The sequence below is a fragment of the Rissa tridactyla genome, chromosome 1, assembly GCF_028500815.1.
Source record: "Rissa tridactyla isolate bRisTri1 chromosome 1, bRisTri1.patW.cur.20221130, whole genome shotgun sequence".
NCBI lineage: Eukaryota > Metazoa > Chordata > Aves > Charadriiformes > Laridae > Rissa > Rissa tridactyla.
In genome coordinates this window covers 78,622,930-78,648,387 of record NC_071466.1, presented here as the reverse complement: position 1 = coordinate 78,648,387, position 25,458 = coordinate 78,622,930, and the positions used below count along the sequence as shown (strand labels likewise).

General features: G+C 41.9%; 1 protein-coding gene across 2 annotated transcripts; it reads left to right on the top strand.

The window, feature by feature from the left end:
- Positions 1 to 286: 286 nt before the first annotated feature.
- On the top strand, positions 287 to 20,198 carry MXRA5 (matrix remodeling associated 5). Of its 2 annotated transcripts, none has more exons than XM_054188063.1 (7): positions 287 to 856; positions 3,147 to 3,362; positions 5,689 to 5,818; positions 6,136 to 6,526; positions 9,038 to 14,050; positions 14,701 to 15,601; positions 16,691 to 20,198. In XM_054188063.1, exons 1-7 carry the CDS (start codon positions 669 to 671, stop codon positions 18,597 to 18,599), a joined length of 8,748 nt encoding a protein of 2,915 aa, XP_054044038.1. In that variant the 5' UTR covers positions 287 to 668; the 3' UTR covers positions 18,600 to 20,198. The 2 variants fall into 2 exon arrangements, with proteins under 2 accessions (XP_054044038.1, XP_054044037.1); XM_054188062.1 differs by having other exon boundaries at positions 16,688 to 20,198.
- The last annotated feature ends 5,260 nt before the right edge of the window (positions 20,199 to 25,458 follow it).

The following is a 25,458-nucleotide window of genomic DNA, read 5'->3' as shown; positions in this document are numbered from 1 at the left end:
CTGCACATCTCGGTGTTCCAACGGTGCTGGACCCGCCCAGCTCCCACAAACGGACCTTCCGTGGGCTCCAGGTCCCGGACCCAGGCGTGGGCTCCACTTCCCTCGCTGCGACCGCAGCTCCCGCCGCGGCCCCCACGCCGGCTCCGGCGCCCACCTCCCACACACCCCCCACCCGCCCGCCCCCCGGCGCGGGCCCGCCCGCAGCCCCCCCCCCCCCCCGCGGAGGGGCCGCCCACCCCGCAAGAGGAGCCGCTCCGCCGCGCCCTCCCCCGGCACAGCGCCCGGCGCGGGCAGGCGGAGCGGCGGACCCCGCGCCCCTCGTTCCCCATGCCTCGGAGGGCGGCGGGAGGCTGCCGCCGCCGGAGCTGCGCCCCCAGGAAGCCCGGCGAGAGGCGGGGAGCCGCCGACATCGCCCGCCCGCCCGCTCGCCCACGGAGATCCCGCAGCGCTCGGAGAGACGGGCTCGGCTCGCGCCGGGGCTGAGGGATCGCGGCGCCCCGGCTTTCCCCGGTTCGCGGGGCTCCCAGAGAAGGCTTAGAGAAACTAACAGTAATTAAAAACAAAAACAAACCAGCACCGCAGACGGTGTCCTGCCTGGCCGCCGCGCATCGCTTATGCTTATTCGGGGGGACCCACGCCGGGCGGCGGATCCCGCAGGATGACGGGCGATGAGGAGCCCTAAGGCGGCGTCGAGGCGGGCCGCCGCGGGCGGCGATGAGTCTCGGCCAGCCGGTGCCGGAGGGGACGCCAGGAGCCAGGTAGCCGCCGCCCGCCCCGCGCCGCCGCCCGCCCGCAGCCCCCCGGGGGCATGGGAGCGGCGGGCAGCGCCTGCTGAGACCGCCGCGCCCGGCTGCAGGTAAGGAACCCGCGGGCGGCCGGTGGGGGCGGCCGGGGCCCGGTTGGGACGGGGTGTGTGAGGTGGGGAGTCCCTGGCGGGTCGGTGAGGGAGGAGGAGGAGGGGAGCGGGGCGGCTGCCGGGATGGCGGCGGTGCGGTCCCCGTCCGCTCCCGTCGCGCAGCCCGGCGGCGACATTCTTCCCTAATGGGAAGCATCTGCCCCTCCAGGACGGTAAAAAGAAACGCGAGTGTGGGGGAGAACCGCGTCTCTCCCCCTGCAAGCCCCCTCCGCCATGGCCGCGGGGCGGCGGGGCCCCCCAGGTGTCCTGTTCCGCCCCGTCCCGTCCCACCCACGCAAAACCTCCCCGCGGGGCGGGCGCGGTAACCGCCGTGGGGGCAGCGCTGCGACGGCCCGAGGCCCCGCCCCCGCCCTGCCCTAAGCCCCGCCTCCCGGCTGGCTCCTGCCCAACCCTCCGCGGCCGCGCCCCGGCGGCCGTGTCGGAGCCGCAGCCCATTGGCTGACGCCCTGCGCGGCGGCGGTGCGAGGTGGCCAATGAGGAGGGGCGGGGCGGGCACTGGAGGGCGCCCCCGGGCGGCGGGGCGGCGCAGCGCGGAGCCCGTCCGGCCTCGCCCGGGTCCCGGAGGGTCCCGGGGTTTCTCCTGCCAAAGCTGCGGGAGAGCGGCCGCGGCCGGGGTGTGGAGGATCCTGCGCTCGGCCACCGTTGTGTCTCCCCTGGGCGAAGCACGGATAACCCCCCCGGGCCGCCTCCTCCTCCCCAGCCCCGCACAAATCACTGCCACCTCCTCTTAACCTCGGCGAGCACCTCCCGTGAGGAAATGGGGTGCCCCCTCCCAAAATGGGCGGGATGCCCTTTAGAGGGAGTTTTCATTAAAGGGAACATGAAGGAAAACAGCACCTGAATATTCTTAAGCAAATGAAAAGCTGTTTGTCTTGTAAAGAATGGTAAACGTCTCATTAGCTTGACCACAGATATTTGAGAAACCTCTTCATCCCGATGAGCCTCTCCTTTGAACTGTAATGGCTTGCACATGATGGTCTTAGAAAAAAAAATAATGTGTGTCTCGTTGCTAGCAGATCTGAGGAAATCTGACTTTTATACTAAAAGCAATAACTAATGGAACTAATAATACCTAGTAGAACTGAAAGCCATTCCATTGTTGTCACACAGTTATACAAGAGCAGGAATACTACATTTCTGCTACTAATAGTAGCCTGCATTCTTGTATGGCTGTAATCTGATAAGCTCAAATTCTTCTGGTGGTAGGGATAAGAATAGGGATATTTCTAACTCATTTCTCCAGAGTAAGACTGCTTAATCTGTAATTAAACATCTACATAAATTTATTTTCAGAAATGATTAGTGATCAAGGTCAATAACAGTTGTGTTTTCTTGTCTGTTCTAGCACAGTGTGCATCTTTAAATGACTCTCCACAGGTCCAGACACACAGTTTTGAAAATCTGAACTTGAGCGTTGGTAGATGTGGCAAGATTATAAATACAAACTTTCCTTACATTTTCTCAGAGGTCTGCGCTTATGCTTCTAGATACATTGTCAAGTTTTATCAATTCTGATCATTCATAGCTCCTCTCTGGTTAAGATTGCAATGTAAGAGCAGATCCAACATTGCACGGTACTGCATGGCAAAGGATGACAGAGTCCAGATCTCTGGCCAACCAGTTCTTTCTTTCACTCGCTTTCTCGCTCAATGATACCGTTTCCCATATACATAATGAATGTGCCACGTTACCCTCCTGGAAGTTAGTAGCCTGTCTAACAAATTGGCAGCTAGGTTAGGTAAGTTAGCTAATTAGGGACCTAATGAGGCTGATTTGTACTATTTCTAGGTATCCGATCAGGTAGATACCTGATATTATTCAAGTGCATATGGGTAGCTTTTTTTCTTTCATGGACTGTAGAGGGAGCCATGGTAATTTGCTTGAAGTAGATGCTTCCCTTGAAGTTTTCTAATTTTTAGGTGAGACGAGTGCTACCCTTGGCATATAGAGCAAACCTAAAAATTTACTACCATAGGGAGACAGCATAAGTTTCGTGGAATAGGTACTGAAGTGAATTATGGGGAGGGAAAGTTAACTTTGAAGTAGCAAATGACTTGGAAGAAGCCTCTTCCCCACTGAACTCTGGCTCGATTGTCCGCAGACCTGCAGGGACGCTGCAGAGCATGGCTAGGTCTGTAAAGCTTTTTTCAAAGGATGACAAAATCATCGTTTCTTCTCTCTTTCTTCCCCTACCCTCTTCCCACCCCTTCGTTTCCCCCGGACGACCCAGGAGGAGCCACTCGAGGGGAGGCGACACGATGGGGGCGCGGGCGGCGGCGGGGGCGCTGTCCGTGGTGCTGATGCTGGGGCTGGGGCTGTCGCCGACCGCCCTGGCCTGTCCCCAGCCCTGCGCCTGCTACCTCCCCACCGAAGTCCACTGCACCTTTCGCTCCTTGGCAGCCGTGCCGGCAAGGATTTCCAAACATGTGGAAAGGATCAATTTTGGGTTCGTATGGCGGTTTTGCGGCAAACCGTTTTACGGTCTTGGTGCGGAATCCTGGCAGGCGGCACGCACGTGGGGCGCACTGGGACCTCGGCATGTGCTTTTTAAGCGGAATTGCAGAGATGGGTGGTTACTTGCAGGCGCTGTGTTTCAAACACGACAATTACTGGCATGGAGAAAGTTTTAGTGTATCCCTCATGTTTCACAGAAAAGTTATTATTATGTTCAAATAAATATTTATATCACGGTGTCAGTTCTTGGCAAATACTACATGTAGTCTTTTGTAGTGTATAAAAAACTATATTGAATTAAAACTACTATAGGGTTTCTACTAAACGTTGAATTTTATGCCTGATTTAAAAATTATAGTAGGAGTAAAATTCTATAACGTAGCCAGGTAACATTTTGGAGAACAATGAGATATCGCATATCTTAAAGCAATACAGTAGAAACAAAGTTATTCCGTTGCCTTTGGAGTATTATTTTTTTTTTCAAGGAATGTAAGCCAAATATAAGCAGACACCAATGTTTGGGGAGAGATTGCTCAGGCTCCAACTCACTTTTCTCTGCCAGGGTATTGCCAACTCACATCTATGTGTCAGACTGTGAGATGAGAAGGCAGGGACAGTTGGTAGGCCGCATGTCACAAAAGTGCTGCATAGGGTCATTATGTGACATGGCATGGTGCAAGAATTGCAGTCCTCTTCTGCTTGATGTCAGAGCTGCATCACTACCTGGTATGAAATCATCCCAACTGCCCCAAGGCCTGTAGCTGTGACTGATGGTGCAAAGACTGACAGTAGGGACTTTGGGGTTTTTTTACTTCTCTGCAATTAAAATGCCTATCCAACAGCACTTTATCCACCTAAAGCCTAATTTTAGTCTCAAAATACCTTGTAGTCAGTGAATATGTCGTACAGCAATCTGTAATTTCATGCCATTTTTTGAGTCAAAAATGCCTCCCTCTCCTCCCACATTCAAACCCACACATATTGAGTCACCTCTCCCCCATACATCAACATTCCATGGCAAATTCTATCCCTAAATTGCTTTTGAAAATGGGGTGTAGGCTTCCAAGTTATTTAGGTATTTTGGCTGTTTTTTTAATAGAAGTCCATTATTTGATACTGCTAGCATGGAAGCCCTTTCCTATCTTTGTTCTTTATCACTACAAATGACATTGTCTGAGTTGTGTTCTTTCCCAGGAAGAAACAGTCTTACCTATCTGTTGTTGCATTTCTTTCATTTTGGAAAAGAGCAAAAGCTTTCTATTTTAAGATGCTAGCTATTTAGGAGGTAAAGATTATTTTTGTAACTGAAATTAATTTAGGAAAATTTCTTGTTCAGAGAAGTTCACATTTTTTAGAAGGGCTGATGTTAAAATAAGGAATGGTAATAGGATGACTGCTATAAGCCTAATAGATCTGTAGTAGGACTAAAAATATCAAAACGATAGCCTAAATTTTTAGAAAATTCAGAATCTTCAGATAGATAGCATGGTGAGGATTTAAAAGTATTTCCTCCATATTCAAAGTATTTTAATATCTTCCCTTCCTTTCCAGAAAGTGTTTAAAAACAGGACAAATCTTTAAAATTCAGTGCTTAATTTAGAGCCTTCATGCCAAGATTAGCTGATACATTTAAGTCTACGTATGGAAAACCAAAATGTAGAGCTACGCCACCAAACTTAAGGCTTCCATGTTGGCAAATAAAACCTGATTTATTTGTCCGAAGTGAAATTGAATTGTTTTCAAAAAGGGAGTTTCTAGGCTCAAATTATATAATTGGAAGGTCAATTCCTAGATCTTATGTAATTAGTTGATTTAGCCAATTACACGTTGTAACAGTAAGTGAAGCAGGATGTGACTTCCTGCTTCTCTTGCTGTTTGGGAGATATCCATTTTTAATGTCCTCTCTCTAAATCTTTATTCATTTATTGTTATATGCTGTTTTGGCAACACTGCAGCCCGTCTAGTTTGCCAGGCTCCATAGCATCATTGGTTGGCTACAGGCCATTAATTTATTACCATTCCATAAACTGAGCTGCATGGAAAAACATACTGACAACTATTAGAATTTAAATGCCTATTTATTACTTTGACGCAGAAATTATGGCTAATGTGCCACAAATTGAGTTAAAAGAAATCTTAATGTAAACAAGGACTAAGTATGCTTGGCCTTGTAAAAATGTTTCAGTAACTTCTGGCCTTTTGACAATGCATTAAGATCCCTACAATTTTTCCTGAAAGGTAGGTTATACTAATTGTACATTTGCAGTCCATGACAGTCAGTGCATAAAATGTAACCGCACGCGTGATTTTTTTTCCAGGTTTAACAGTATACAGTCTATATATGAAAACTCCTTTGCAGGACTTATAAAACTGGAGTTGCTCATGATACATGGAAATGACATTCAGAATATACCGAATGGTGCTTTGAAAGATCTTGTGTCTCTACAGGTAATGCTTCCTAAATTTCATAAATTCTAACTTCAGTGAATAGCAGAAGACAAAATTAAATGTTTTTTGTAGTGTCTTTCTTAGGATTAAGATACCATTTTCTCCCCAAATACATCTGAGATTTGTTAACTATGCCTATGTCATACTTGATAATGCCAGCTAATATTCAGCTGTATTCTCCCTCTTTGACCAGCATATTATTTTTCAGTGGTGCACAGGATATTTGAATGTGGGAGGAAAACTTCTGCATGCTTGCTGTTCTGTTTGGATTTAGATCAAATACCAAAATTAATCTCTTGTATTCCTTTTTTTTTTAGGTTTTCAAAATTAGTTACAATAAATTGAAAGTCATAACTGGCCAAACTCTCCAAGGGCTTTCAAGCTTAATGAGACTGCACATGGACCACAACAGAATTGAGTTTATTCATCCAAATGCTTTTAATGGATTAACTTCTCTGAGGCTGGTCCACTTAGAAGGAAATTTGCTCCAGCAGCTTCACCCCAACACCTTTTCAACATTTTTGGTCCTTGACTATTTCAAACTGTCGACAGTAAGACATCTATACCTATCTGAAAATGCTCTTAGGACCTTGCCTGCAGGGATGTTTCAAGGCATGCCGCTGCTGGAGAATCTTTACCTTCATGGGAACCCATGGGCCTGTGACTGCAGCTTAAACTGGCTCCTTGAGTGGAATGAAGCTTCTGGAGGTAAGAGCAAAAATAGCATGATAGTGCAGAACAGGAAAAAAAAAATCTAACATGATGAGTGTTACTACTTACGTGACATCTATGTACACTATTGTGTTCCATTACCATTCAATAAATGCAATATTCAATAAATATTTAAAAAGCAGCATAAAGAGGCAGCAGTTGTGTATCACTAGCTAAAAATATGTATTTGACAACAAAGGAATTAGTGTTACATTCAAGATGGAAAAAGTAGTAGTAAAGTTTATAACTGGAAGGAGAAGATAGGTTATAACCTGTTAGTGTGTTCCTTTGCACAGTGGTATACCTTTGACTAAGGGCTGGCATTATCCTCAAACAACAGAGCTAGTAACTATAGGCTCTCATGGAAGATGGGAACATTGGATTTGAACTTCTTTGGCTAAGAAAGGAATGGAAATCAGGTTTGAAAATTCCTAGATGAGTCCTTTAACTTTGGTGCTATTAACTTTAAGGCTGTTTTGTAATATTCATGCATCCTTCATGTCTAGCTGTGTTGCTCCATTGGCCACAATTTCCTTTTATGAAGGAGAAAATCTATTTAAGTATTTTCAGAGAACACCTACAATCCTGCAATTTTTTTCCTGGAATAACTGGCCTATCTTCATTCAGGCTTAGATGAGATAAGTATCACACTTCTTATGCTGGAACACTTCTGGTCATGTGCAGAAGCAAAATACTGGAAGCAAAAAGAACAGCCCCCAAACCAGTTTTATAATGCCTCTATATCAGAAATACACTAAATGAGATTTTTTTGAATGTCAGTTTTCAATTTGGGCATCTCAGGTCGTCAGTGCCCCATCTCAGGTAACTAAGTGCTTACCATAGTAGGCCAGAGGGACTGATGTTACACTGGAGCTGCTGCTAAAATATTAGGAGGGAATTGTCATTTAATTGCAACTAAAGATGTGTCAGATGAGTCAGGACTCACAAGGTTTATATAGCGATTTGGAGCCTGTGTCAGGGATGATAGTGGATCTTATCTTAGAATATGTAATTCATTACAGTTTTGCACTTAGCTATAGGACAATACTTTTAAGAGCGTGTGATGCTTGAATGTGTAATGGAAGTGTTCCTGACTGAACCGGTACTTGAGGCATCTGACCTTGATAATATATGTAGCTAACTTAAACTTTAATATTTTTATATACTCTCCTTGATCCAAATGAGTATGTCGATTAAGTGTACTTGAGTTGCTGTTATACAGTTATAACAATATAGATGAACTTTCTTTCCTTGCACAGTGTTGCCTTGTTACAATTTTTATTAAATTAGAATTCCTTTTTACACTACAATAGTAGTGATTTTTTGGAAGAGAAAAGAATTTATCTATGTCATTTTCAGGTATGACAGATTTTGTATCTTTATATAACTATAACATTAACTTATTTAGGAATTCTGTCCAGATAGAGTTATAAAAGTGCTGTTTCATAGATCACCAGTGTGGCCGCTGCCAAGTTGATTGTGGGCCAGTTCTGTCATGAAGCATGCTCTCCTTATCTCTCCTTGTCCTTATCTGGCAAAGCACATATTTTTTCAATCAAAAAATGGTATGAAATTTTGCCACTCTTTTCCCCTTCTAGCATTTTGCCTTATAACCCACCCGTATGTTGCTCATTCATTCAAAGATCCCTCATTCTATTTACAATGTGTTTCCAAACTAAATATGTAAGTGACATTTAACATTCTAATGAGCAGAAAAATGTAATAAATATACAACTGTTATTTTGCAGACCAGAGTCAGAAAGCCAGAAAGGCATTGATAGAAAAAAGGAGTCAAGGATATAATTTCCTGTTTTAGTGATCCTTCTCTGGTTTAGTTTATATTTTATCATTATAGAGTTTACAGTTATTTCAGAGGTCAGGGAAAAGGTGTCACTTTCATTTTTTTTTTGCTGCTGACAAAGTTTGGAAGTGCAGGAACTAGTCAGCAGATTTTGGTACCTACAGTAGAATGTTTTGTGTATTGCCAGTACTGTTGTTAATGAACAGAGAAAAATAAAAAACTTCTTGGGTTATTTAATGAGGAAGTCCAGCATTTCTCAGGTCAATGCCGCATTTTTGAAAGCTGAGAGGACCCAGTCCGCTTCACTTTAGATCCATAAGTTAGATGGCAGGCTGTCACTGAAAGGATGCAGACTTTTTGCCAGAGCATAGCTTTTTACTCATTTACAAATGTTGCTCAGAACACCTCAATTTCTAGGCATTTTATTCAGAGGCAGTGAATCTAATTTTCAGAAGGATGGAGCATTCAGTCCTCTCATCAACGTCAGAAGAAATTGTGGACAGTTTGAGAATCAGGTGCCCATTCGACTGTGAAAACAAAGAGGTGCTAGTTTAAAAGCCTTGCCTTATGTATCTTGTGCATAATGTGTTTCTCATACGGTCCATTTCACACCTTTGAGAGTCCTCTAACTCTAGAACAGAGTTCTTCAGCTCACCTATCTTCTGTTTCCCCCCATTTTTTTCCCCTTTCTTTTTATTTTCTTGCAGGTGTTTTGAAATGCAAAAAGGACAAAGCCTATGAAGGGGGACAGCTGTGTCCTAAGTGCAACAGCCCGAAACAGCTGCAGAAAGAAGACATTCAAAACTTGAAAGATATTTCCTGTAGGAAACCTGTCATTCAGTCCTCACTGAGGCACAATAGCAGCACTCAAGATGAAGAAGATGGTGACAGTTATGAAATCCCTCTGGAAGAGCTTCAGTCCTCTCCATGGAACATTACTCTAAATATGACTGATGAGCATGGCAATGTAGTCCACCTGAACTGTGAAATCAAAAAACCAACAGGCTCTACCAAAATTCAGTGGAATCAAATCCAGACTCAGGAGATTGATATAAATGCTACAATTTCATTAGATTTTGAATGTCCAATGAACCGAGAAAACTATGAAAAATTATGGAAGCTTATAGCTTATTACAGTGAAGTACCTGTCAAATTAGAGAGGGAACTTATGCTCAGCAAAGAGCCTAAAATAATCTATAGGTACAGGCAAGGCTCAGATTATGATGCTCTTTACTACACAGGTGTAAAAGCTCAAATATTGGCTGAGCCTTCCTGGGTCATGCAACCTCTTATAAATATCCAATTGAACAGGCGCCAGAGTACAGGGAAAAAAGTGGTGCTATCTTTTTTTACTGTGTTTTCTCAGACAATTCATACCAAAGACTCCAGGCGTCAGAGAAACTGGGTAATGATAGAGCAAAACCAGAGCACAAGGGCAGCACTGAGTGTGGTGGAAGGGTCAGAGTGTCAGCTCAGCTGCAATGTGAAAGCCTCTGAGAGCCCCTCAGTTCAGTGGCTTTTACCAGATGGGACTAAACTGCAGGCACCATTTAATCAGAAAGACAGCAGGTTTTCCATTCTTAGTAGCGGCCAGCTAATAATCAAAGCAGTGGGTTACACTGATGGTGGTTTGTACCACTGTGTTGCCCAAGTGAGAGATGATGTGGACATAATGGCTTACAGACTTCTTGTGCAACCGCCAGCTATTCAGGTAGCTGATTCAGATGTAGTGAGGATTGAAAAAAATGTTGGAGATGCAATAGCTTTGCCGTGCAAAGCAGTTGCCATCCCAGAGCCACAGTTGAGCTGGATTCTTCCAAACGGCCAGGTCCTTAATCAGTTATCAAACTCTTCAAAAGGATATATGTTGGAAGATGGTACTTTGCTTATTCCAAAAAGCCACGTCACTGATAGTGGCCATTACAGATGTGTGGCTGTCAACCAGCAGGGATCAGATCAGTTTGTTGTAAGGGTCACAGTAAATAAAATGGTGTCTGATAGGTCATTTAAAAGGATAAAACTAAAAAAGCGCCCAGGCTCCAAAAGTTCATCAAAACCAAGAGGGCAGGTCATAGATGATGGAGAAGGATCAGGGGCAGGAGGGGTGGATGAGTTCCAACGAAGAAAGAACCACCTAAAAGACCGGGAAATATCCTTTAAACAAAAAAGTGACCAGGTGCCAGAGGCTCAAATTAAAAAGGGGAAGAAAGGCAGAAGGAAAATGAAAATCTGGAAGAGTACTGATAGAACCCAAGACAGCAATGTTGCAGAAGGCCGGAGAGTATTTGAATCTCGAAGGAGAATTAATATGGCAAGCAAGCAGATTAATCCACAGCATTGGGCTGACATTTTGGCAAAAGTTCGTGGGAAGAATCTTCCTAGAACAACAACAGCCACAACCATTTCTTTAACAACTGCACTGCCATCAGTCCTGCAAAAAACTACTCCAGTCCCTCATCCAGTAGCCAGCCCTCCGCCTTCAGAGGCAGCACCTGATGGGGTAGATTCCTCTGCTGATGCATCACCTATGGGTGAAGATGAGCCATTCTCAGTCACTGTTTCCCACAACACTAAAGCATTTTCAGTTCAGTCCATATTAACAAGGTCAGAAACTGAACCCTTCTCCGACCACAGGGCTTTAGAAACACCTGCAAGTATATACCCTGTAGAAATCCCCATATCAGGTCCGTATTTGAGTCCTGTCTCTGCAACTGTGCAACCCCAAGGCCAGCAGAGCATTGGTGTCAGGACTGGGGATTCAGCTGTAGTCATCAATGCTCTCACTGAAGAACCTCTAACCAGACAAATCGTAACAAACTTTCCTAATATTCATAGCAGTTCATTCACAGTAGAAAATGCAGGTAGAACTGTACCTTCTACATCAGAGGAAAATTCGGCTTTTGCTGAGCTACCACTTGATGCCACTGTCCTAGCTGAATCTCACTCTGTGGATCTTCATAGCGTCTTGGAGACAAGTGCGAAGTTAAATAAAGTGGACCCGACGAGTATTGACACCATAATTCTAACACCTTCTCAGTTGGATGAGATCATCCCAACAGATTCTATAAGCACTACTACAATTTCTTCATCTGTTTTTCCATTTGTTACAGAAAAGAGCAATGACTTCACACACCAGCACAAAGAAGTATCCACAGGTCAGACAAAAATGGCAGACTTAAGTACAAGTTTTCCAGCTGTCACACCCGTCAGAGTTCAGACCAAGGAAGAACCCGAGACCCACAGGAATGCAGGTACTCAAGAAAGCATGTCTGGCAGTTATGCAGAGAGTTTTCAGGGAGGAGAACACAGAAATGTGGCTACTCCAAAGCCAGATCTCAGATTCACTTTGCCAAGTACTAATGCTCTTCATAAAACAGCAGGGGGGATACAAACTGCTTCTTCCATCAGTAGTTTGAACACAGTGTCCACAACAACAATTCCCTATAGAAAGACCATGCCTTCACTTGTTACTCAGCATGCTAGAAAAAGGCCGTATGGGAGAAGGAGATTGAGGCCAAACAGAATCCGACAAAGACCAAAGCCTTTCCCCCCTGTTGTTTTAACCACGGAGGCAATGCGTATCATTCCAAGGACACCTGAAGTTGAAGTTGTGACCAAAACCTCTTCTGCAACTCTTGAAAGTCCTGATCTTAAAAACAATGTCAAAATACAGGCTAAGGAAGAGGAGCATACGAAATACACTCCTCCATTAGTTACTGATCCGATGGTCTTAGAGAAGATTACCAAAAACAGAGAGGTGGTCACAACTTCATCCTTTAGACCTACTGCTTCTCCACCTGAAAGAAAACGCATGACACTCTCTACTGCTCCTGAAACCTCAGCACTTCCAGTGACTGCACCTATGACAATTTTATCATCATATGTTGTACATGACCCAGTTCCCACGAAAGAGTCAAGTGCACCTCTGGAACCAGAGCAAAGTGAAGTGCCAACATACCATTCATTAGACAATATACCTGAGGAGAAGCACATTAAAGCAGATTCTAAAACTCTGGACAGTAAGGCAGAACAATCAAGCAGAACATCTTCTCCTGAGCATACAAACAGCTTGATACTATCTACAAAACCAGAATCTCAAGAAGAGTCTATCCTATTTGACTCAGAAGTTGTGGTTAATGAAACAACTTCTGGAACATTCCAGCTAATATATCCCACTATGACTGACTTAAGTATTCCTGTTGGTACAGTGGAAGTTTTTAAGGACGTCTCAGTTTCCAAGGAGCCATGGAAGCCCACAGTATCTTTAGAAACACCAGCAATAACTGATCCACCTCAGCAATATGAGATGAGTACTTTGTCCTCCTCCTTGAGCGCAACAGAAACTCAGACTCTTCCACTTAGAGAAACAAAGAAATCTATTGCTTCTCAGAGTGGGACAAAGCCATCTTCCTTGGATAAAAAGGAAGCTATGTCACATGTATTTCATCACGATCCCACTTTGCAGACAACTGAAAAGCCTCCAACTACCTCCACAGCGTTTATTCCGTTTATAAAACCTGGCACTCTTACCCCTTCCATTTCAAGCACTTCACGTACTTCCCTTCATTATACCACCAAGGAAAGCAATGCCTTCAATCAGGAAAGGTTCCCAGAAGTAAAACAAGTTGAAGCAGATGGTGACAAAATGGTGGTGAGCTCAAGACAGAATGTACACCCTACTCCTTCCTCTAACCAGAACAAGATTAGCGTACAGTCAAAAGAGGAACAATTCAAAGAGATGTATAGTAGCAAGTCAAACAACAGTTTACTGCTAAACCCAAACCTTCCCCATCCCCCGGCTGGAGTGATACCAAGCCTAAACCAAAGACGGCCTGTTGTGCCTCCAAAGCATGTTCCAGTAAGAGGCACAGTGAAGCCTCCATATATTGTAACACAAGGTTCATTTCGCTATTTTGTGACACACCAGCCTCTTCACTACACAAACAAACCAGAGATAACAGCATATGCAGCACATACCATCCAGGACAAAAGATCTTTTCCCTCTCAGAGAGAAACAACTGCTCCAACACAAGCTTCTCCATTTCACAAAAGTCCAGTCACTGCAAGTAAATTTGGTCATCAGGGTCAGAACAGGTACAATATTAATTCAAGATTATTTGGAAATAACCATGTTCCAGATAACAGAGGGACAGCAGGGAAACTACCAACTCAAGGGATCCCCCATTATCCCAGTTCTAGAGTGCCATTCTTTTTCAACGGAACAAGGATATTCCCTCACTTAAGTGTACACCCTAAACCAGTGGTCCCTAGTCAACTAGTCCCGAAAGACACAAATGAGAAGAAGGTTGCCCAGGTCCCCCCTACCAGGATTACAGTGCAGAAAGCTACAGCTATTCCAGTGCCTCCAATGGCACACACTGCAACCACCACATCACAGCCACCAGCGATTTTGAAGATTACGCCTCCAGCCTTTCTCTCTCAGCGCACAAAACCACAGATATCCACCACAGTTCATCCTTTTAAAAATGTCCATCATCGTCATCAAAAAGTTCCATCTGTGCCTTATGTGGGAGGCATTATGCCACACAATTCGACTGTAATTCAGTCTTCCACTAATTTCAGGATACGTGGAGAAAGACCTAAAATTATCGCAAAAGGATCTCAGAGCGTATCCATCCTTGCTGAAGCAGATGCCTTTATCCCTTGTGATGCAGTAGGGGAACCCAAGCCTTTTATTACTTGGACAAAAGTCTCTACAGGTAAGACAGGGAAAAATGTGTTCTTCTACATGTTTATTTAAGGGTACAAATACTTGGGTTGTTGCATAGAAATGCAATATGATTGCAGGAATGACCCGAAACACTGAAGAATAATTTCTGCATCTTTTAGTCATTATAGATAAAATGTGACTGATTGCAACTAATCATTACAGGTAAAAATAACATCACAGTATTGCTTGTAGTAAAAGAAAACCTGTACTATTTAATGAGGGGTTTTTTTGACGGGGGAATAGCAGCCAACTCTGATTATTCACAGCAGTTAGAATGTATGATGACAACACTTGTGAGTATGGGTTTGTTAACATTGCTGCCTTAAGTAGTGATGTGTGTGTCATCTCCATAAGCAAAAGGAAAAGAGAAATTACATAAAGATTTAAGAGGAATCCTAAAGTGTAAAGCCCTTAAAAGTTCCCACACTGTACAGGCTTGACAGCTAATATAGTTAGTTCTGCAGTAGAAACAAAGACTAATTTGAACTATGGAAAGTGTCAGAAGATGTCATGTGATCCATCTGAAGTTGTAGTTGGCGTTAAGTAAATCTAAAGTCTTACATAAGAATTTTTAAATGTAACAATGTATGTCTTAAGCCCTTTGACTTTCCGTTTCTTTCTTTACTTTCACCTTCACAGGAGCTCTAATGACAGCCAACACCAGGTTGCAAAGGTTTGAAGTCTGGAAAAATGGTACCCTCCTTATCCGAAATGTTCAACTTCAGGATCGTGGACAGTATTTGTGCACAGCTCAGAACCTGCATGGCATAGATAAAATGATCATTGTGCTCACAGTTGTAGCCCACCAGCCCAAAATTTTACTTTCTCGCTATCGAGATGTCACGGTCTACTTTGGAGAGACCGTAGCAATTGAATGTCAGGCTAGTGGGACTCCAAGCCCACATATTTCATGGATTTTCCCAGATAGGAAGATTTTGCAGACAGTCACCACCACAGAAAGCAGGATAATGCTTCATGAAAATCGAACCTTGTCTATCAAGCAAGCGACGTTTTCAGACCGAGGAGTTTACAAATGCGTAGCAAGCAATGCTGCAGGAGCTGACAGCATCGCAGTGAGGCTGCACATTGCAGCCTTACCCCCCATCATCCAGCAGGATAAGCACGAGAACATTTCCTTGCCCCTTGGTAGCAGTATTAACATCCACTGCACTGCCAAAGCAGCACCTTCTCCCAGCATCCGCTGGGTGGTCTTTGATGGCACACAAATCCGACCTTCTCAGTTTGTCAATGGGAATTTATTTGTTTTTCCCAATGGAACTCTTTATATTCGCAATGTCTCCCCCAAGGACAGTGGGACCTACGAGTGCATTGCTGCTAACATGGTGGGAGCTGCCAGGAGAACAATACAACTCCATGTGAAGAAGCATGCGTCTAATGCTAAGATCACTGGGAGCTCTCCTTTGAGGACAGATGTAACATATGGCAGTATCCTGCATCTGGACTGTAGTGCTTCTGGTGACCCCTGGCCTCGGATATTATGGAGATTGCCTTCCAAAAGGATGATTGATTCCCTACACAGGTAAATTACTATTTTAGATGTCACAGCTAAATTACAGTTTAGATTAACTTAGAGAAAAGACCATTCGTATCTGTACAAGTTTCATTCTTGGCTTCTGTGAATTTTGAATGAGGCCCCAAATCCTTATGGAAGAATTTTAAATTGTACCACAAGATAGCCAAGTCATAAATTGGTACAAGGTACCAATACAAACAATGGTACTCAAAAAGTCAGCTTCAGGTGTTTAGGATAAGCTGCCACTATTTGTCTTTTACAGCCACTTTTAAATGAAGTAAAATGTCCAGTGGCAAAAGTTAAGATATACAAGTCATGTACTGCATGTCCCAATGTGCATAGTTTGCGTAGAGTTGCACAGGTGCTGGCTTTTCCCCAGGAGAAATGGGATCACTGAATTTTGTTTATCTGTTGTACAAATCATTATACACTGTAAATATGGGGCAAAGAAAACATCTTATAATGATTTAAGTAGTCCTGGTCATTTTAACATCATTGTATAAATAGATGTCACCTTGCAATAAGGTCTGTGCGAACCCAGTTGCATATAAATGGTTAAAACAATACCTTCTCCAGTGTTCGTGATATCGAGTAAAATATCACTTCTTCAAAGCTACAGTAACTCTCCTAAGACTTTGCTGAAAACATAATTTCTGCACTGTAAATTATTCATTACTCATTCTTTGAGCACTATAGACAGATGAGAAATGCCCTGAAATTAAAACGTACACTTTCTTGATAGCTAAATGTAGTCATCATTTTTCTCATACTGACAAAAAAATATATTCAGGTAGCATGTAGATAGCACAAAACCCAGAATTCATTTTATGCTTCATAGTGATAGCAACAAAATGCTAGTATTTTTCATTTTCCCTCATAATCTTTATGCAGGCTGTTTTCCAAATACAGCAGATCTTTGGGGAAAAAGGTGGGGCTACTAAAGAAATCTAATTATCTAACAATAGCAATGCTCCTCTCCTTTATTTCAGTATTGTTGAGGTGTTGGGTTTTTTCCCCCAGGTTTCACTCAATAATTAATACCTAAAATGTGATTTTGCAGCTCATGTTCTGTTCTTTTTTCTTTCTTTACAGTAGCTTGGAGACTAGAATCAAAGTATTCAGCAATGGGACTTTGGTTGTCCATTCAGTTACAGATAAAGATGCAGGAGACTATTTGTGTGTGGCCCGCAATAAGATCGGGGATGACTATGTGGTTCTCAAAGTGAATGTGATGATGAAACCAGCAAAAATCGAACATAAGAATGAGAATAACCACAAGGTCAAGTATGGAGGGGACCTGAAAGTTGACTGCGTAGCCACAGGTCTGCCAAATCCTGAGATCTCCTGGGGTCTTCCAGATGGCAGCATGATCAATACCTTCATGCAGTCAGATGACAACGGCAGCCGGACAAAACGGTATGTGGTCTTCAATAATGGAACCCTGTATTTCAATGATGTTGGACTGAGAGAGGAAGGGGACTACACCTGCTATGCTGAGAATCAGATTGGGAAGGATGAGATGAAAGTGCGGGTCAAAGTAGTGGCCGAGCCTGCAACTATCAGGAACAAAACATACGTCATTATTAATGTACCCTATGGTGATGTTGTGACAGTAGCATGTGAAGCCAAAGGAGAACCCACTCCCAAAGTGACTTGGCTCTCCCCAACCAACAGGCCCATTCCTGCCCTATCTGACAAATACCAGGTCTATAGAGATGGCACCCTCCTCATCCAAAAGGCCCAAAGATCTGACAGTGGTAACTATACTTGCGTAGCACGGAACAGTGCTGGAGAAGATCGGAAAATCGTCTGGATCCACGTCAATGTTCAGCCTCCCAGAATCAATGGTCATCTCAGTGCAATAACATCTGTGAGGGAGACAGCCATCAGGGATAGCCGGAAACTTATTGACTGCAAAGCTGAAGGCATCCCTGCTCCACGGATCCTATGGGCTTTTCCAGAAGGAGTAATCCTGCCAGCTCCCTACTATGGGAACAGGATCACTGTGCATCGCAATGGTACTTTGGACATCAGAGAGGTGAGGCAGACAGATGCGGTGCAGCTCATATGCATTGGACGGAACGAAGGAGGGGAAGCGAGACTCATTGTGCAGCTCCTCATCACAGACCATGTGGAGAAACCCTCCTTCAGAGACCCTGTCAATGAAAGGATCACTGCCATTGCTGGGCACAGCATCAATCTGAACTGCTCAGTCCAGGGGAACCCCAAGCCCAGCACAAGCTGGATCCTTCCCAACGGCACTGAAGTGCTGAGTGGCAGCCGTCTGCACAGATTTTACCACAAGAGGGATGGGATCTTACACATCAGCAGCCTCAACGCTGGGGATGCTGGGACTTACCGCTGTACAGCCAGAAACCCAGGAGGTTATGTGGAACGGGTAGTCTTCCTGAAGGTGGGACTCAGGCCAGAAATCAGCAACCAGTACAACAACCTGGTGAGCATCATCAATGGAGAAACTCTGCAGCTCCATTGCATCACCCAGCCAAACCAGCAGACGCAGATCTCCTGGACACTGCCCAATGGGATGGTCCTGGATGCTCCCCAGGCCATGGGTCGCTTCTCTCTGCTGGAGAATGGCTCACTGACAGTGCGCGAGGCTTCTGTGTTTGACAGGGGCACTTACCTGTGCAAGGTGTCTGCAGAGTACGGCACTTCTGTTATGAGTGTGCCTGTCATCGTGATAGCCTATCCTCCCCGGATCACCAGTGAGCCAGCACCCGTCATCTATGCCAGACCTGGAAATTCAGTAAAACTGAACTGCATGGCTATTGGGATTCCTAAAGCAGAAATAACATGGGAGCTTCCAGACAAATCGCATCTGACAACAGGAGCTCAATCCCGTCTGTATGGAAACAAATTCCTCCACCCTCAGGGGTCATTAGTCATCCAGCAGCCTACTCAAAGGGATGCGGGCTTCTATAAATGCACTGCTAAAAATATACTAGGCAGTGATTCGAAAACAACCTACATACACATATTCTAACACTAAAACAAATGCCTTTGGCTGGATACTAGTGTTCAAGTCACTGCCAAGCAAGTCCAACAAAGCCAGGGAGTCTGAGGGCAGAAAAAAACCCCTATTTTCATGCGAAGTGCATTGCTTTTGTACTCAGTATGTCCCTGCAATAAAAGGAGGCGCTAGACATAGTGAAATTGAGGAGACTAATATGTTGGAAAAGGTCTTTAAACTGTTAAGACAGTGTAGTGTGTTTTTTCATGCTATCCAATAGCATCTGAGACCTAAAGTACTCTATTGTTGTCAATAGTCCAAAGCTATTTCTTGTTTTAACAAGCACCTTAAAAGTACCAAAGAAGTATTAACTGTTAATAAATGAGCTGCAGTGATAGAAGTGCTTTAGTAAAACATAATTTTCTTTGTACCCTGCAGCGCTTTTACATAATCTAGCCTTATAGAATATGATTACTAACCTTTCTGTTCATTCTTCTATCAGCTCTTCAAAATCAAAGACTAACTTAGCAAATAAGAGTGATCTGTTTTAATAAAAATACATACAGACATTAGTTACCTTAACATAAGAACAAACCTTTTCCAGCTACTAAGGACGCTACAGTCAAATCATTCATTATATATTTTATATATATTTTTAAATCAGACTATGAGACTAGAAAGAGTAACAATGAACTTGGTCTCATTTTATAAATTATTGGTCTTTACAAGACTCTGATACATTACAGTGTTTTATAATATTAAGGTCAATATACTGTACATTTTATAATAAAAAATATTTTCCAAAAAATTTATTCACCGTGGTTTTCATTTTGTTTTGAGAAAATGAGTAACTCTGAACACAGAGTATAAAGTTAAGTCAAAAACCAGAAGTCATGTAGTGTCATTCATGCTCTTTATCTTTCTAAACATAATTTCCTAATAAAAACTTAACACTTCTGTTATGTATATTTCAGGATACATTTACAAGTTCAATACTTTTTCTGTGATCAAGGATGGTTTATTGGATAATGTACGAAATTTTAGTAAGATTTAACAATTATGCTATTGAAATAATTGCTGCAAAATGCTGAATATACCCATGTTTCCACAAACTACTCCAATCGGAATTTTGCAAATGTTAACTCACCTTTAAAACATATGGATTCTCTGAGATATTTCTGAATTCTTAAAGTTGTGATTGTTCATAAAACTTATGCTCATGTTTTAGAATATGATGAGAATAAAAGCTTTATTTTTCTCTATTGATTAAAACATGACAGAGAATAATGTAAAGTGTTATTCTAATATTTACATTTTTTGAAAACTGTAAACAAAGATGTCGTCAACCCCAAAAATTTATCCAGTTCAGGAAAATTGTAAGCTGTTACAAAATGCGTATTTATCATCATGGTAAACAGAACTGAACTACTTGAAGTAAAAAGTATTTGATTAGAACAAGGGTGTTGAATTAAATGACAGGGACAACGACATTGCTGAAGATACAAGGAGCATAGTTTATGTGATAGAATGTTTTATAAAACTTATGTTTTAAAAATTCAGTGCAAGCTAAAAAAGTGTGGTTTGTGCACAAGCATTTATTAAAGTTGCAGTTATGTTACTGGCCTAATTAAATAGCACTTAATTATTTCTTAGTTTCTCTTTTATGGTTGAAGCCCTTGGGCCCTAAATCAGCAAATCAGTGCTCAAGCATGTGCCTAAATATCTGGCAGGGATGTAGCTGCTTGTGAGAGCAGTTAATAAAGAAAGCTACAAGTATTCAAGATTTTTAACTAGGTTACTCATGTATTTTCCAATCTGGCTATTTTCCTTGAACAAGTCACAGATTAGATACATCTTTAGTTCCTTTACTTATTTGTAGTGCTTTTTTATATTATAGTAATTCTTGGAAAATTCTTGGTAATACAATTTTTAATAATAATAATACATCTTTTAAAAGAGTTTGAAGTCAGCATTTCAGCATTGGAGTAGGAGTCAAGCACTTTATTCATTCGTCTGTCCAGTCTTCAGTTAACACTTACATGAATCTAGAGGTATTCTTGGATGGTGAATGACTTCTATATATTTCCATTAAGCAGAAATTTTGTAATGTTAAGGGAATAAAATACAATCCAAAATCTAACTTTTGATCTGTTAGGATCAAACAAAGCATCGGATAATGTTTCATTCATCAATCCAGAATTTTCATTGCTGCCAATGGAAGTTTTGGAGGCACAAGAAATGAAACATCTGGCTCTAGACCTTTTCTTACTTCAAGTCAATAGTTGCATGCTTGCAAAATTCCCTCAAAATCGGACTTAAGATTTTTTTATGCATTATAATTTCCATGACATTTGCCTTTACCCCTTTTATAAAAACATATTCCCAATTAGAGGCCTATAAAATATAATTCTTTTCCAAAATAAATGTAACTACAACTTAACAAATATCATATGAACACTTTACACTCAAGCAGTGTTTGGCTGTCTGTCTTATATTCTTTCTCTGACGAGATACCGGTTGTCCAGGGCATCCATCTTGAGTTCCTTTTGTATAAACAAAGAAGTTCACGGGGAAACCAAGTCTGTCCTAGCACTTCTATTCTTAGGCCTGGATCTACATGTCACGCCATGTGCTAATTCATCCATCAAATGAAGGCAGTCACAGGACTATGAATTTCAAACATAACTTCTTCCTTTATTTCCATGTAATTATCTGCAAGTTATGTTAAATAAATCAATGACAAATTTGCATTACTTCGAAGATTCAACACTTCATTAATTTTTTTCCCCCCAAAGTCCTCATTCATCTTTCAGACCAAGCATGAGCCATGCATTCAAAGACGATGGAGCTTGTTCCTTTTCTGATTTTGAGAGATGCTGGGAAATTAAGTGCTTGCTCTTGGTTTGAGAAGGTTTCACAACTTTTGCTTGATCAATCAAAGCAGGTCCTGGATAGTTTCCATGGAAAGGAAAACTTGCCATCCCTTGCTTTTTGCTTTGAAAATGGAGAAAAAGTATTTGTTTGACATCTTTTTTGGAGAAGCAGAGTAACAAGATGTCTCATTACAACTGCATAGATTGCAAATGACTGGAAGTTGTATATACATTTTTTGCTTTGGCCTTCACAAAAAGAGATTCACTGTGACCATGTACTTGACACAACTAACAACTAATAACAAAAATGGAGGTAGGAATACAGTCCAGAAAAGCAAAAAACAGGGAATTTAACAAGGTATTCATGTCATCAAGATCTGATAAATTCCTAAAACACTAGCCAGTTCACCTACACGTTTCAGTGATTATTTTCAAAAGCTGATAAAGGCCAAATGGGGTACAAGAAAACTGAAGAAATGCTAAAGCTGTAGTTGAGGAAACATAAAACAGCCAAACCCTGGTATCGAGAGAGGTACTTTGTTTAATTCATTACTAAACAATCAATCTAAGAGCATCTGTACAATAACACAGTGATAAGAAGCAGCTGCTCTGTAAGTTTCCACAACAAATCATATAATAGCAAACTAGTTACCTTCTCACAAAAGTAATTTGTCCAGAGTATAGGAGGAGAGAATTGGTATGGTATATCTTACTTTATCCGAGTTTTTTACATAGCCACATAGGATGTTCTCATGTCCAAACTAAAGAAATGTGATTTATCTATTACAAAGTGAGAGAACAGATGTATATGTGAATAATACGAAAAAGATTAAAGCACATAGGACCAAATTGCAATTCAGAGTCATATTTCTAGATTGGTGAGATGACTGGAAATTAAAAAAAAAAAAATAAATCAGTAAATACAAATGCAAGAATGATATTAAAAATGAAGAAACAATACATGCACAGCGAACAACTAGTAAAGGAGTAGGAGTTGTACGAGTTAACAACATGATGCCATTTCAAACAAAACATTGTCACTTTGAATTCTAGTCACATGAGGGTTGTGTGCAGCAATATAATGGAGATAATGGATATAATTACTCCCTTTGCAGCCAAGCCCAATACAAAGAAATGGGAAAGAATCCAAGGAAGTATCTTTGGAAAGATAACCCATAAGGATAAGTTGAAATAGGATGAGTTTGTTCTGCTTAAGAAAAAAGTCCAAGTATTAAATACAGCAGTTAATAAAATGTGTAGAAAGTCTTTATAAACAGTGGTCAGGTTTTTTCAGGTTCACTGAGGTTAGTATGAGAAATAATCGTGTTAACTTACTCCAAGCAAGCTGTAGGCTACATTCTAAGAAAACTTTGTAACTGTAAGAACAGTTGAACAATGTATTATTTTTTTTGAGAATATTTTGAAATTCCCATCTTTGGAGATAGATAAAAACAGTTTCTTCTGATATCTGTCAAAAGTAGTCAAGATCCTTGCCCAAGAAACTAAAAAATCCTGGGGTTCTTTCAACATCTAAATTCCTGTCTTTACAAGATCTTTCTAGGACTATGGTAGATACTAATTCTATACACGGAAAAAGTAAGATTTGTTTGCTAATTTTAGCCTATGCTTGTGATTTTTATCTGTGTAATCTTCATAATAATCTACGAGAGGTTCCTAACTGTTCCGTATGTGACAGATATGGACAACTGACAAATACGGACACATGACAAATACGTCCATTTTGACCACATCTTTATTGTGGAAATCTCGTGGAGGAATTTCTTGAAGCAGTTACATTGCAGGATCTGTTTATCACTCAAAGAGTTTAGTATACAAAGGCGTCTCGCACCAGACCATTCACAGAGTTGCACAGAGCAGAAATAAAGAACTGCAAGGACTTTAGGTATTTATTTTACTCAGCCTGGGTTTTATTTATCCATATATTTTCAAATACGCATTCATCTTCCAAGCATTTTGAATACGCACCGTCTTTCTGTGTAGCCAGCTAACATGAAAATATCCTGAAAGCTGTACAAGCATATGTAGAGCTTGTACTCTCATTTCCTCTCTCTTATTGTTTGCAACTTGACAATAGTGCATTTTGAATGATGAAATACAGTGTAAGTCCTCACAGAGAACAATTAACACTCCATTAATCATCCCTCAAACATTTTTCCTGAAAAAGATAAACAAGCCACTGCACACAGTGGGGAAACACATGAAGTAGATCATAAGGGATTATTATCTTGTGGTAGAAATAGTGGCTTGTTAGAGCTGTTGCTATTTCTTGATGTATAAAATTGAAGACTGGTTTGTGTGTCCTAAAGACTCATGTAATTTTTGCAGCTATTCCTGTTGGCCTAACAAAAGGTATTCTTTTTCTTTGCAAATGTTTTCTAGTTGGTTCAATCCAGTCACACCAGCACTGAACAATTAGTTGTCATAAATGTTACTAACTTTGGTAAATATCTGGGTTAGAATCTCACCTGCTGAGCAATTGACTGAGCATGGCTGAGGAGCCACCCAAAATATTCACCCATTCTTTGAGTATCCCCACCTCTTTTTTTGGAAGTTGAGTTTCATCAGTGATGCAAGAGAGAGAGAGTACGATCGATAGAGTGTGGCAGTAATTGAGGACATTACTATTTTGCAACACTTGTTTGCACATAGGAAGTTCTGACCCTCTACTTACTCTCTCTTTTGGATAAGCAAACTGTTCTTTGTCTGGGAGGTAGCCCTCTCATATTTCTTTCCTTCCCATAGGCAAGACCCGCTGTTACTCTTCATATGGTGAGAGTGATGCATCTGACACCTGGTGGGATGTGACAAGGAAGATGCTATGACATTGGGCTGCAGATGCTATGGCATTAGACTGCAGATGCTGTGACAATGGACTGCAGCTGTGTACCACCTACTAAGCACTTGTTTGAGCGCAGGGCCTCCATAAAGGGAAATGCGTGTTGGCAGCAGTACCACCGTATGGCTTCTTCCCTACTCCATGACCCCATTCGTCAAGCGCAGCTGGCCATAATATGAAAGAATTCACAGACTGGCCGTGTCTGATGTGCCAGATCACTGAGTGGGAAAGAGGACTAAATACATGACGTCTCCCAGCTGCCAGGGACTGGAAATGGCAACCAGCAGTGTGAGTATTGACAGGTGTGGTGGTGGAAGGACATGAGATGGATAGTCAGATTATAAAATTAAAAGAATAACTGGTGCTATCGCACCTAATTACCTCCTGTGGTGCTCTGTATGACTCAAAGCACACCTGACATCATATGCATATTCCATAACCCCCAAATTAGCAACACATGCATGGGGTTCATGGTTACCTTTACTCCCAGCGTTAGTTAAAAAATCATTAAGACTATGATTCAAAACTAGGTATTTTTCCTGGTTTCTACCACATATGGTCAATGGACTAAGCCACGATACTTGCCCACTAAGAACTGGCCTGAGCTTTTATGAGCTTCTCTGGAATATTACAATAACAGACCAAATGAGCAACATTTTCATAAACCTTATTTACTAACCTAGGGAAAGAGGCCTAGTAGTCAAGGATGACAAATGAATGCAGTTCCTGCAGAGCTAGCAAGCAAAATATCCCACTAAAATCAATAGGAAAGTGCTTGTACTCCAGACTGTCTATAAAAAGAAAATCTTAACAGGAAATTGACAATCTGAGTATTTTAAAAGCAGAGGAAAAATATGGCAATTGGGACTTGGATATTTGATACAAAGGGCCTTTCTTATATAAAATGGAGGTTAACATGTAATTGTATTCTTTTAAAAAGCTTGTCGAAGCGCTGTCAAAGTTTCTTGTCAAAAGCCTTGTCAAAAGCCTTGTCAAAGTTTCTTCAAACTGTGCAGGACAGGTACTAGCCTGTTCAGTTGTATTTAAAAATCCTGCTAGTATCTTGCTTAAAATCTGAATAAAAGTCTTACTCGGCAGTTATAGTGACAGTATTACTGTGACTGTTATTACAGTTTCCGTGGAAGGTGGGTGTACCTAAATA

Excerpts from the sequence above, each read along its gene's own strand:
- MXRA5 (XM_054188062.1), top strand. The coding sequence starts at position 669 with ATGAGGAGCCCTAAGGCGGCGTCGAGGCGGGCCGCCGCGGGCGGCGAT. Across the intron at positions 6,527-9,037 it reads GTGGAATGAAGCTTCTGGAG|GTGTTTTGAAATGCAAAAAG; the intron begins GTAAGAGCAAAA and ends ATTTTCTTGCAG. Across the intron at positions 14,051-14,700 it reads TTGGACAAAAGTCTCTACAG|GAGCTCTAATGACAGCCAAC; the intron begins GTAAGACAGGGA and ends TCACCTTCACAG.